The 13,748-nt window shown below is 43.7% G+C and overlaps 1 protein-coding gene across 1 annotated transcript; it reads right to left on the reverse strand.

The window, feature by feature from the left end:
* Positions 1–10,756: 10,756 nt before the first annotated feature.
* LOC307123791 (piggyBac transposable element-derived protein 4-like) lies at positions 10,757–12,479 on the reverse strand. The gene is made up of 2 exons (XM_079812508.1): positions 11,530–12,479; positions 10,757–11,408 (listed from the first exon to the last, which is right to left on the reverse strand). Exons 1-2 carry the CDS (start codon positions 12,394–12,396, stop codon positions 10,773–10,775), a joined length of 1,503 nt encoding a protein of 500 aa, XP_079668634.1. The 5' UTR covers positions 12,397–12,479; the 3' UTR covers positions 10,757–10,772.
* Positions 12,480–13,748: the final 1,269 nt, after the last annotated feature.

Below are 13,748 nucleotides of genomic sequence, written 5' to 3' on the forward strand. Positions count from 1 at the left end.
TCTGTCCTCACTCATGTAAAGTATTGGTTGGTTAAATTTGCAATATATTAATCATATATTTACTCGTTTATTTCATCTGACTCCATAAATGAAAGGTTTTAATAATATCTGTGCCTCACTAAAAGTGAGCGAATGTTTGACTATTCCTTTTAACCATTAAGTGAACAATGTCCAAAATCAGTTAGAATAATCATATGTAACAATTTATTATGTCAGGTAAATGTATCATGCCAATTTCATAATCAATTCAAAGATAATCGATACAAAACATCAAATGCTCAGGAATAAAGAGAAGATGCAAACCCAACTTTTAAGAAATACGTGAGGCTGAGAGATTTCTTTCTCTCAAGCCTCACGGGCAGACCTCAAGTACAGGAAAGGCCCCGAATTCTCTCCTGCATCCCATTAAATAGCCAGACCTCTTTCACATGGAAACATGTGCTAACAAAAGAAATTTGCATGCAGTGGTCACACCTTGATGGGGGTGGTTTTGACCATTTGCTTCCTTTCTTTGTAAGTCAGTTTATCTATAAACTCTTAAAGCTTTATTACCTTTTATTTTATCTATCTGGATATGAGATATCTGTACCACTCACTTTGAGACATTTCAAATGATACCAAAAACATAACAGTCAATGATAAACATTCACATTTAAACCATATTCTTGTGTGAGTGGAAGTGAAGTCGTGTGGGGAACCCTTTGTCTCAGAAAAGGGCCTCAACCAGTATTTTCAGTCTTACAGTAGATTTTATATTCTAGCCTCATTGAAAAAACCCAACTGTACTCATTTTCTCATTTGCTGTGGTTTATTTTTGTCTCTGCAGTGAATGGTGAGGAGTAGCTCTGAAGACTCTTCTAGATTTACCTCACGTACACACACACACCGGTCACATGGTTACGTCTCTTCAACTTCCAGGATTCAGGAATGCGTTTAAAGCTCTGCAATGACATTAACCATTTCCACGGCAAATTGTTTCACAGAATTGCACTGTGTGATTAGCACTTTTCCTCTCATCAGCTCTTATTCTGGCCAATAAATCTCAAGCATAGATCTTACGCATAGATGTGTCTTTATACCAACTCAAAATGGCTTTAATTTGAAACTTAGTTGGTGACCAGAGTTAGTTTTTTTTCTGACAAATGAGACCATTTCAAATTCTTTTTTTTTTTGGTCACAAAATAAATTATAACACTTTACAATATGGGTGCACTAATATGCAATTAAGGCCTATTGCCATTCATTAAATGTCATCATAATTTAATTCCCTAATAACTTATTTTATTAATGAGTTGTTTAATTACCACAATGAGCCAAAGCCATGTTTTTCAACTTCTAGCCAATAAATTATTAATAAATGCATTATTAGTAGTGTAAATGATGAGGTAATAATCATGTGCCTCAACAAGTAAAGTCATAACATGATATATTTGCAAACCATTGGCTAATGAGTCATTTAAATATGAATGCCCATCACTGGAGTCTGTAAAAGTTGCTTATTTAACATCAGTTTACAAAGCATAAAAAACTGAGGGATGCAGAGATACAAAATATCACAAGAGACGAATACTGAATCGATTGGCTGAACATAATATGCCATCAGACGAGGTAATGAAGAATATCCTACGGTAAAACATTTTAACTGATGCATAATAGTAATAGCCTGATTATACATACTTGAATATACAATTTCATTTGTACAGAGAGTCTGGCCACTCTCCATTGACAAGCGTTTACTTCCTTGAAGGCGGGAACTGTTGAAGATTAAAACTATAGGATCTGCCAAGAGCCACTCTGGATCTGCCATAACCAATCGCTAACGTTTGGTCGTGACGTATGTCATGCGCCGTTCGCCTTTGATTCTCACATGGAAGTTCGTAAATAAATGTGCACACTATCTCAGTGATAAACCTTAAAACTTGTGCATTCGGATGGGGATTTATTCACGGTGGAGGGCAGAGTTTTGTGATCGGGAACGCGCTGCTCTCGTGGTTCATAACATGATTGTGTACTATAAATAATGTCATATGCTTCTGGTATGATAAGAATAAATGCTGCCGTAAATAACGGCCAAATTAAAACGTTTACGTGCTTTTATAAAATCACCACTGTTAATGACTACCACCCGAATAAGGCTTCAGCAATTCCTTCACCACTAACGGAGCGAGCTGGCATGAACATCATGGCCACCAACAAAACTAAGCAAAGATTGTTCTTGCTTTAACTTCTGGATATTCGGCAGCGGAATGAATGGCTTCGCTCACATCTTTCTCCGTCGCCATTACTGAACTACAACTCAAACTAGCACACAACATCAACGACGTCATCTGTTCGCTGATTGGATCAGTAAAAATTAGTTTGGAGAAAAGTCCCTACCGCAGTCCCAGACGGAGTACTGAAGGAAAATGAAAATTGAACGGTAGTACGTAGGAGGGCGGAGCCAGGCTATAATGGTAATCCATCTATCCTTAGAATATTAGATATTGATCATGAGAATTGTACTATAAGGAAAGGGAATAGAGAACGTAAACTAAATCAAATAAAGACAATTTCATATTTTCACTTCGTACAGAAATGACCTTTGTTGTGGTGGCTCGCTTTGCAAAGTGAATGTCATTGTAGTGACCTTTACTTGCTTTAAAAAAGTTCCTTAGTCACTTCCTGGGTCCACTAGAGAAATTTCAGACACCTCTTTATTGATTTCTTAAAATCCAGGAAAATGAAGTTGATCACAGTTTGTTTATTAATCTTGAATGTTACAGCAATCAAAATAGACATGTTACTTAATGTTATAATTAAAGTACAAAACAATTATAAATTATAAGAGCACCAAAAAAATAAGTAGAAAGAAGGTCTAATCTGTGGTTTAATCTGTTTTCTGGGACAGTATTATCAATTTTGGGTGAGAACTGACCAATATGTAACTCATTCACAGTGTGTCTTACCATTACAGCCTCTAAGAATGAACATGTTTCTGTAGCATTTGGATATGATCAAGATACTGGATTGTGTCAAAAAACTACAGAAAAATCACCCGTTAAATGAACTGGGGCCTCATTTTTAAAATGTCTTACATCTTATCTAAGATCACTTCTCAAATGTGTGTATGTGTGATTCCGAAAAAAATGAACATATGCACAAAAATTGCCGTAAGCCTCTCTTTTGCATGTGAAATAAATAAATCGCAAATGATCTTGAAATTGTGCGCAGCTGAATGGTTTCTGTAACGAGGCATCAGACTCAGTCGGATCCATTTGCAGTTTTATTGAGAACACACGTAGTCGTACAGGCAGAGGTCAATAACAGCAACAACAATGTCAAAGGCAAAGAAGAGTCAGGAACGAAGACAGGCACTGGGTCAGGGCAGGCAGCAGACTAGACAGAGATAACCAGACAAACTCAAGGGTACCAAAACAGTCCAAGATCAAACACAGGAATACAGACAATAGGCTAAACGCTCAGTAGTGTTAGCCGTGGCAGAACAAGACTTCGCGAAGAGTGCGTGAGCGTGTGCAGCTTAAGTATACTGGGTGATGGGAGACAGGTGTGTGTGTAATCAGTCCAGGTACAGGGTTATGGGAAATGTAGTCCAGGAAAGGTTAATACTCAGGAGAGGGAGCCCTCTGGTGGTGATCGGAGGGAGCCACAGAGGCCGAGTTTGTGACAGAGCCCCCTCCCTGCGAGCAGCTCCTGAGGCGAGGAGGCGGTCGACGCCGGGGTCTTCCACGAGGATGAGGGGCAGGTCGCTCCGGATGGGTCCTATGAAATTCATTGATGAGAGATGGGTCCAGAATGTCCTCTGTGTTAACCCAGGACCGTTCTTCCGGGCCATATCCATCCCAGTCGACGAGATATTGTAGTGTTCTGCCCCGACGTCTGGAGTCAATGAGCTCGTGTACTCGATATGCCTCCTCGCCTGCCACAATGAGGGGAGGAGGTCTCTGGTCACTGGCCCCGTCTAGGTTCTCCTCTCCTCTCGGACCACCTGCGGGCTTAAGCAGAGAGACGTGGAAAGTGGGTGAGATACGATATTCAGGCGGTAAGGCTAAACGATAGGAAACTGGAGTTATCTGTCTGATGATCTTGAATGGACCCACGTACCTTGGACTGAGCTTCTTACAGGGTAGCCTGAGACGAAGATCCCTGGTAGATAACCAGACCCACTGTCCCGGGCGGTAGTCCGGGTGCTAACGACGATAGTGGTCGGCCTGTTCCTTCTGTCGTCGAACTGCCCTCTGCAGGTGAACGTGGGCCTCGTTCCAGACAGCCTCGCTCCGTTGGAACCAATGGTCAACCGAGGGGAGATCCGAGGGCTCTCCTGACCAAGGGAAGAGTGGAGGTTGATATCCGAGTATGCACTTAAAGGGCGTGAGTCCCGTCGAAGGTTTCTGAAGCGAATTCTGTGCATACTCGGCCCAGAACAAATACCGACTCCAGTCGGCTTGATTGTTGTGACAATAAGAACGTAAATATCGGGTGAGTTCTTGATTGAGGCGTTCCACTTGACCATTCGCTTGGGGGTGATAGCCCGAAGTTAGGCTGATGTTGATATTGAGGTTTTGGAAGAAGGATGTCCAGAGCCTTGAAGTGAACTGGGGTCCCCGATCAGAAACGATGTCCTCAGGGAGGCCATAGAATCGAAATACATAATTGCAGAGGTGTTCAGCGGTCTCTAGAGCGGTAGGGAGTTTAGGCAAGGGAATGAAGCGACAGGCCTTGGAGAAGCGGTCAATTACTGTAAGGATGGTAGTCTGGCCCTGAGACTTGGGGAGGTCGGTAACAAAGTCGATAGCGATATGAGACCAGGGGCGTTGAGGAATGGGCAGTGGGTGTAACAGTCCAGCAGGCCTTTGGTGTGACGGTTTGGAAGTCTGACATATGACACAGTTGTGGATGAAGATGATGATATCAGACTGTAAGGTGGGCCACCAGAAACGGTTACTGACGAGTTGGGTGGTGGCAGCTATACCTGGATGACCGGAACTGGGCGCTGTATGTACACACTGAATGAACTTCTGGCGGAGAGATGTGGGAACATAGGTACGACCAGTGGGGCAGTTCGGAGGAGGTGGTTCAGTATGCTGTGCATCTGTGACTTCTGTCATGATGTCCCATTGAATGGGTGCGAGAATGATAGTGGGAGGAAGTATGGGTTCGTTGGTCAGTGATACTAAGGAGGACTCATACTGACGTGAGAGAGCATCAGCCTTGGTGTTCTTGGAGCCGGGTCTGTAGGTAACAGTAAATTGAAATCTGGTGAAGAACAAAGCCCATCTGGCTTGTCGAGGATTGAGACGCTTCGCTGAACGAAGGTACTCCAAGTTTCGGTGATCGGTTAAGACAATGAATGGGTGCTTACTTCCCTCCAACCAATGCCGCCATTGTTCCAAGGCTGCCTTCATGGCCAGTAGCTCACGATCTCCCACATCGCAATTCTGTTCGGTGGGTGTGAGTTTGCGGGAGTAAAATGCACAAGGAAACAGTTTGGGAGGATTGCCCTGACGTTGAGAGAGGATAGCCCCTATACCCGTGCTGGAGGCGTCTACCTCGACAAGGAATTCTCGTTCGGGGTCTGGATGATGCAAGATAGGGGCGGTTGTGAACAGTTCCTTCAACTTGTGGAAAGCATCCTTACTAGAAGTAGACCAGACCAGCCTTGTATTTCCCTTCTTGAGCATGGAGGTGAGAGGTGAAGCAATCATGCTGAAGCCTCTGATAAATCTTCTGTAGAAGTTGGCAAATCCTAAGAAGCGTTGCAGTTCCTTGATGGTGGTTGGTAATGGCCAATTAACCACTGCCTGAACCTTGCTGTCATCCATGGCGACCCCCTCAGGACTGATAATGTAACCCAGGAAAGAAATGTTAGTCTGGTGAAACTCACACTTCTCAGCTTTGACGTAGAGTTGATTCTCAATAAGTCTCTGCAGGACGAAGCGGACATGGTGGATGTGATCGGGGTAAGTATCTGAGTAAATAAGAATGTCGTCGATGTATACTTTTACCCACTTGTTTAGCATGTCCCGGAAGACATCATTGATGAAGGCCTGGAAGATGGACGGACTATTGACCAGCCCGAATGGCATCACGCGGTATTCATAGTGCCCTGTGGTAGTGGAAAAAGCTGTCTTCCATTCATCGCCCTCCCTGATACGTATCAGGTTGTAGGCACTCCGAAGGTCTAGCTTGGTAAAGTATTTGGCGGTACGAAGTTGTTCTAGGGCAGCTGGAACCAACGGTAGGGGATACCGAAACTTCACTGTGATGTCGTTGAGGCCTCGGTAGTCGATACAGGGTCTAAGACCCCCGTCCTTCTTCTTTACGAAGAAGAACCCAGCAGATGCAGGAGAGGTAGATGGTTGAATGAAGCCCTTGGCCAGCTCCTCCTCAATATATTTCTTCATTGCTTCAGATTCGGGGTGAGAAAGTGGGAAGATGCGACCCTTGGGAGGTGTCGTCCCTGGGACTAAATCAATGGCACAATCGCTAGGGCGATGGGGTGGTAACTGGGCCGCCTTGGACTTGCTGAAGGCCTCGAGGAGATCTTGGTATTCGGCTGGTAGTAGAACAGTGGGTGGTGACTGTTTGGGAGAGTTCGGTAATTTAGGGGTCTGGAGGCAGTTTTGGTGACAATAGTTGGACCAGTGGATGATTTGGTTGTCTGCCCATGATATTTGTGGATTATGTTGGCGTAACCATGGTAATCCGAGGATGATAGGACTCTGAGGTGACTTGATAATAAAGAAACGGATTTTCTCAGTGTGTAATGCCCCAACTTGAAGAGTCACGTCATCAGTGGTGTAACGAACCCTTCCAGTCCCTAGGGGGCGACCGTCTAACGCTGCCACTGACAACACAGAATCACAGGGAATTAGTGCCATATTATGTGTCTTGGAGAATTCAAAGTCCATGAAGTTACCCGCTGCCCCTGAGTCTATCATGGCTAGGGCATTAACTGAGCTATCTTTTAACATGAGTCTGACTGAAATTTCAATATTGGGAGAGATAGAGTGGGAACTCACCGCAGTGACATCTCGGCTTGCGGGTCGAGTGGGACACGATGCTCTCATGTGGCCGGGTTGACCACAATAAAGACAAAGGCGTTGTCGAATACGCCTGTCTCTCTCCTCCGAGGATAGGTGAGTGGAACCGATCTGCATGGGCTCAGGGTCCTGCATAGGTGGGGTGGTGGCTGAGGCTGACAAAGTGTTTCTCGGAGGACGTCGGGAGCGACTTAAATTATCGACACGGATCGCCAGATCAATGAAGTCATTTAAAGTTCTCCCCTCATCACGACAAGCTAACTCGGATTGAAGGTCCATGTTTAAGCCCTTGCGGAACAGTAGTTTTAACGGGTCATCAACCCAGGTTGTTTGAGCAGCCAGTGTGCGAAAAGTGAGAGCGTACTCTGCAGCAGTTTGTCTTCCCTGGCGGAGTGCCAGTAGTAATTCACCCGCCTCCTTACCTCCCTCTGCGTGTTCAAAAATCTTGCGGAATCGTTGTAAGAATCCATTTAGTGAGGAAAACGTAGGTCGGGTGTTATTCCACACAGTGGTGGCCCACTCCAGTGCTTTACCAGTTAGAAGGGAACACACAAAGGCGATGCGACTCTCATCGTTGGTATATAGAGCAGGCTGTTGCGACATAAACAGTGTGCATTGCAGCAGAAACCCCTTGCATCTTGCTGGTGAGCCATCATATTTATCAGGGAAGGCTAAGCGTGGGTTAGTAGTGGAGTACGATGGTGATGCAGCTGTTGGCGGACTCACATCTGTGTTGGTGAGTCGCATGCTCTGTAGCGTTTCCACTAATTCCTCGGTTAAAGCGGTGAGACGGGCCAGTTGATGTTGGTGGGTGGCTAGTACACTGGCTTGGGCGGAGACCTCCGTTGACAGACGATAGATGACTGCTGGATCCTGGTCTGGCGAAGTCTTCTGTAACGAGGCATCAGACTCAGTCGGATCCATTTGCAGTTTTATTGAGAACACACGTAGTCGTACAGGCAGAGGTCAATAACAGCAACAACAATGTCAAAGGCAAAGAAGAGTCAGGAACGAAGACAGGCACTGGGTCAGGGCAGGCAGCAGACTAGACAGAGATAACCAGTAAACAGGCAGGTGGGTCACAGGGCAGGCGGCAAGACAAACTCAAGGGTACCAAAACAGTCCAAGATCAAACACAGGAATACAGCCAATAGGCTAAACGCTCAGTAGTGTTAGCCGTGGCAGAACAAGACTTCGCGAAGAGTGCGTGAGCGTGTGCAGCTTAAGTATACTGGGTGATGGGAGACAGGTGTGTGTGTAATCAGTCCAGGTACAGGGTTATGGGAAATGTAGTCCAGGAAAGGTTAATACTCAGGAGAGGGAGCCCTCTGGTGGTGATCGGAGGGAGCCACAGAGGCCGAGTTTGTGACAGTTTCAGATATCCGCCATGTAAATGCCCCCTAATTAATATCATTACCATATGAAAGAGCACATTCAACATCCACAGTTTTTACTTGAGAATGGCAAGTGGATGAAATCTGGGTCATGCTAAATGATTTAACTTTAATGCCGTGTAATTATGCTAACAGGGGTTTTGAAAAAACATGCAGGCTATATGTTTTATTAGGTATGCTAAATATCAGTCAAAAAACTATTTGTATACACTCACAATAAAATTCAATGTATTTATTCAGAGTCTCCATAAATACTTGTTTACTTAATGGATGATTCACCATTTCTGAATTAATCTTTTGAATAAATGATTCAATGAAAAAAATAAATTTAACACTGACGTGTGTAGAAGATTTTATTATTTAAAAATCAGCAGTTTTAAGGCTAATGCAAAGACACTATTATGTTCAAATGTGTGCTGATGTTTCAAGTATGCTGTCTTTGTGAGCGTCCTTCAGAATGACAAGCAGAAGATTTGTGTCCTACAGAAAAAAAACTTGGAATGTGGTGATATGTGAGCCAGGTGTTTGAAGGTTGCTTCCATAATAGGAAGACAACTATGGTATATATATGTCAGAAAATCCAAGTGACAGGAGGGCCGGTTGCAAACGCCACTCAGGCTTTGTTGCGTTGGTTGGTGTGAATAAAGCCTCTTCTGAAAACAATGATCCTTTGAGAAGTGATTTTTATAGGAAGAGAATTCTTCAACATTAGCTGCTTCAGGTGTGTTTGATTCAGGTTGGAGCTAAAATCTGCAGGGTGGTAGCTCTCCAGGACCAGGGTTGGACACTCCTGCTTTAAAGTGTTTACATGGATTATTATCCATATTTCTTGTTTTTGATGTTTAGTTTGAGTTGGACCACTATTGTGTTTTGAACTGCAAAAAGGTCTGTTATGGCTTTGTTTTCTGAGTTTGTATTTGGTCTCTGAGGAATGACTGAGGGTCTGGTCTAGAGATATGAAATATGTGTCGCTAAACACTTGATAGTAGCAAGTTGGCGTGTTTGGATTTTAAGGGTATCACACACCCCTAACATGTCGGGAGTACAGTGACATTGCTTACTCACTTAGCCAGGCTTCCAGATATGAAATATGGATTTGTCCTTCATTTTATAGGATATTTTCAGTACGTTTTGGGAAACTTTCTAGTTAAGACTTTATTAGCTTGTAGCTTGACAGATGAATGCAAGCTGATGGAAGGTAAGAGTGAAACAACTTACACAGATTTGTGGCAGTGTCGCAGTGGAAACGCAAGCAAATTTTAAAGTCTTGATTGGTGCACAATTATGTATACTGCTTTTGGTCTAATCTGCTAGACACAAATTTCTTGCCTGGTCAAGTTGAAATCTGTAAATGCGCAGCGTTTATTTCAACAGGAAAACCGTGAGAGCAGACGCAGCTGTGAAGGCCGTGGAAGCGCAGCAGACAAAAAGAACCAGAATGTCTCTGAAATAAACACTAATTGTTTGTCTTCTTCAGAAACTATGCAGTCTTTCAACTCGGGGCCAGAGAAAGCAGCGATGGGAACCGTGCGGCTGCACTGTCCAAAATGGCGTCTGGACGAGTAGTGATGACAATAGCTTACATCAATAGAATTGTGAATTATTGCAAAGAAATGTCTTCTCTGTTGTCTAATGTCTGTGTGCACGTTAAGGTTGCACAAGGAAAGCCGACGGAGACTCCTCTGCACAACCTCAAACCAGATGTTTTTGTGGTGATACAGGACCTGAAAAGGAAGAGCTGGAAGGCCAAAAGGTGGCTAGGACCTTTCCAAAAATTCTTCTAATGATGCACACCGTGGGTTCACGCAGGCCACTGAAGAAAGGTTCCAACAGCGATCGGGGAGGAGGAGCCGAGAGGAGAGGAGCAGGAAGCACATGTCAGTGCTGGCAGAGATCAAATATAGGCTGTGTAGTGAACAGCCGACATGATGGCACCAGAGGTGCCCACTTCACAACAGGAGGAGTTCCTTTGTCCCACTGTGATTAAGAAGAAAGAAGGATTTGATAGGACCCTCACGCCAACTACAACGACTGGTAATCACTGCCAGAATGAGGACATCAACGCCCCATTGATCATGGACACGTTCATCACCAGTTGCCCATTGTTAACACTAGAAGTCCCAGAGAGCTGCCATTTGGCTTTTCTACCTATAAAACCCGCAGGACAGCCGATGGGCTGGAAGGCTTTTGGCTAATATCCTTAATCAGCTGTGAACAGTTGCTTTTGTTATGTAAACAATGTGGGGCCATGCTGAGCCACTTCAAGGAAACTTGTGTTTCACTTTGCCATCTTAGGGAGAAATCAACACACATGTTTTTTTTCCTTTGTTGCTGAGATTTATTGATAAAAACAGTACAAAATAAAATAAAAAAGAAACCAACCATTTGTACACATATTTACAAATAATATTAAAAAGTGAGTGAGTACATTCCAGCAATCACTCACAATCCTGGCACTGCCATGGTATCTCCCGTCTGCATTTACCACATGTGTATCTGTAGCAGTGAACACATCGCACAGTGGCATGATTGTTCTTGCATTGGTGTTTGACCTGACACATGGCTCTTTTTCCAGGGCTAGGTGTGGAGGGTTGTGTCCGAAGCAATTGTTCTTTTCTTGCCTTCTTCGCACACATATGAGAGTTAGCCAACTCTCTTGCAAGTCCACCCGTCTTTCCTGCCTTCCGGTGCATGCTTGATACAGCACATGTGCATTCAGTGCTGCCATGTCAATCATGTTATAGAACACGGCAACTGGCCAGCGCCGTGTCCCTGTGCGAACAGTGTACTCCCGCACCATCTGGTCCATCACATCCACGCCGCACTTTGTGGTGTTGTAAAGGGTGACAGTGTTTGGCTTCCTTTTGGTGGTATTATCAGTCTGAATCACGCTGTGCATGCTGCTAAGAATGTAGACGGTCTTCTTCCGTTTGGCTGCATACGCCGTCAGCGTAGCAGCAGTGGTTGAAAACACCTAATAAATAAGATAAATTGTTATTTTCATAGCACTTTTACACACAATGACACACTTGGTGGTGTTGATTCTAAAAATTAGAAACACATAAACATAGAACCACAAAAGACCTGCAACATACCTGAGTGGTGAATTCATTGCGATCTGTGTGTCTAGAGGATTGAGGGATTTCCCGGCGAATCTTGTTGACTGTGCCGAGGATGGTGGTTTTCCGGCTAAGAAGCAAGTGCGCAAGTGACATCGATGTGAAGAAATTGTCCGTGGTAACATTTCTGCCCTTGTCTAGGAATGGTTCCATCAGCCTCATCACTACATTTTCAGACAGTCTCTCTCCACTGGGACGACTAGGGTCCTTGCCAAGATATGGGAGGACATTACAAATGTACTTGGATTTTAGGTCGCAAGCCACCCAAAACTTGATCCCAAACTTGTCAGGTTTAGTTGCAATATACTGCAGGAAACAGCAGCGAGTCTTTGACGGGAAAAGCTGTTCATCAACGGTGATATGTAGACCAGGGTTGTAGGACGTGATGCAATTGGTGACAAATGATCCCCACACACTGGAAATTGCAGCAAACTTATCAGTCTTTGCTCGATCACTCCGGGTGGACCTGTCATCAAAGCGTAGGTGTCGCATGATGTCTTGGAAGCGGTTTCGCGGCATTGTTCCAATGATATGTGGGTTTCCCAGGTTTGCTGACCAGCAGTCACGTAGTGATGGAACCTTGGTAAGCCCCCGGAAGAGGATAATTGCAATAAATGCCATTAGTTCAGGGAGGGCCATGAACCAATGAACATGCTCCGTTTCCTGTGCATGTTGAATAGCATTCATGAAGCATGTCAAGAGTGATGAAACACAGGAAGCTCTGAAGGCGACTCGAGATACTTTTCCTGGCCTTAGCCGTTGGCTCTCCATCTGCAGCGTACGCTTTGATTGGGGTGAAAGGGAGACGCATCCCCACCTGTTCTTCACGCCACACTTTGCCATCTTTCGCTGTCTCTGTCAGGTCAGTCCCCAAACGGGCTCTCTTTTTTGGTTGAGGAGCAGTCTCCTCATCTGCAGTGTGAAAAAATTCAAATTGTGAGCAATGGAAAAGTCAAATTATATCACAAATGCATGCATAGATACTAATAATAATTCCAGTATCTCCTTCTCTGTATCGGAATAATGTCTGAAATATCTTCCTAAATAAAAAGATACTGAAGATCACTGAAAACAGCGGGACGTTTTTAAAACGCTTAACGTGAAAAACACTACAGGGTGAGCTGCACCAATAAGGATTAAATTAAGCAAAGTTTAAAGGATTTGTTGATATGGGTTTTATTTTAAATCGAGTTGTTGCACCACTTAATTTTAAACAGATTAATTATGCAGTAAAACTGTTATAGAGCTGATCAAGCAGCAGGCGGAGGGTGAACTGAAGACTTCTTAGTGAATCCTTAGTGCAACCCACCCTTAAAGTGCTGTAATGTACTAAAACAGTGATATTAAAAGATTAAAATCAGTTTACACCTTTTTGATGAGGCATACTATATACAGGCGAGTAGATGAGGCAAGAATATGAACCCAACATGTTTTCTTTATAATGGGTTTCGATGGGGAAAACACCTAACGAGAAACCTTGTGTTGCACTAATATTCTGTGTTCGTCTGCTTTCCTGTACAAAGTATACAACATCAATAAGGTGTATATTGAATTTGGTATTTTAATATCACTGTCTTACCGCATTAATACTGACTACAAACCTGGTAAAAATGACTGGCGGGCAATGGAGGAGAGCCTTGTTTTGCCCTCCAGGTGGGCGTTCCTATAAGCATGTGAGGACACGTGAAAACTATGAATAGAACGTGCTCTCCGTGGGCGTGGTCGCATTAGTGTATAATGAGCCACTCAGGAACGACTAACATCTCTCTGCTTTCAACCAGATTACATAAACACAGAATATTTGTTTTTGATTTGGTTTACAGTGTTTAAAACCTGACATTTCAGCGTTTCTTTAGACATATGTTTAATGTTGGTGAGACAAGGATTCACTAAGCTAGAGGTCATTTTCTGAAGACTATCTGAATGAACGTCTTTGAGAGAGAGGCTGCAGATCGCGCATTAAGTTTGTTTTCTTTATTTTGCAAAAAGCACTCAAATTTGTTTTTATTGTGACTGTACACAAAAAAATGAAACTTAACAGATTATAATGATGTATAACACTTGCCTGAATGATAAAAAAGTTATTTGAGTCTCTTTGGCACTGATGAGACAAAAAGCGAGCCGACTTGAGAGGGTCAAGCAAAAATTTGCTTCATTTTGATTTTTTCCCACTTAAATTTTTACTTATCTAGTAA

This window comes from Gobio gobio, assembly GCF_949357685.1.
Source record: "Gobio gobio genome assembly, chromosome: 1".
NCBI lineage: Eukaryota > Metazoa > Chordata > Actinopteri > Cypriniformes > Gobionidae > Gobio > Gobio gobio.

What these genes read in the sequence shown, in the direction of transcription:
- LOC307123791 (XM_079812508.1), bottom strand. Translation starts at nt 12,396, where the DNA reads ATGGCAAAGTGTGGCGTGAAGAACAGGTGGGGATGCGTCTCCCTTTCA. An exon ending in GCAATGAATTCACCACTCAG is followed by an intron (nt 11,409 to 11,529) that starts GTATGTTGCAGG and finishes CTTATTTATTAG; the next exon opens with GTGTTTTCAACCACTGCTGC.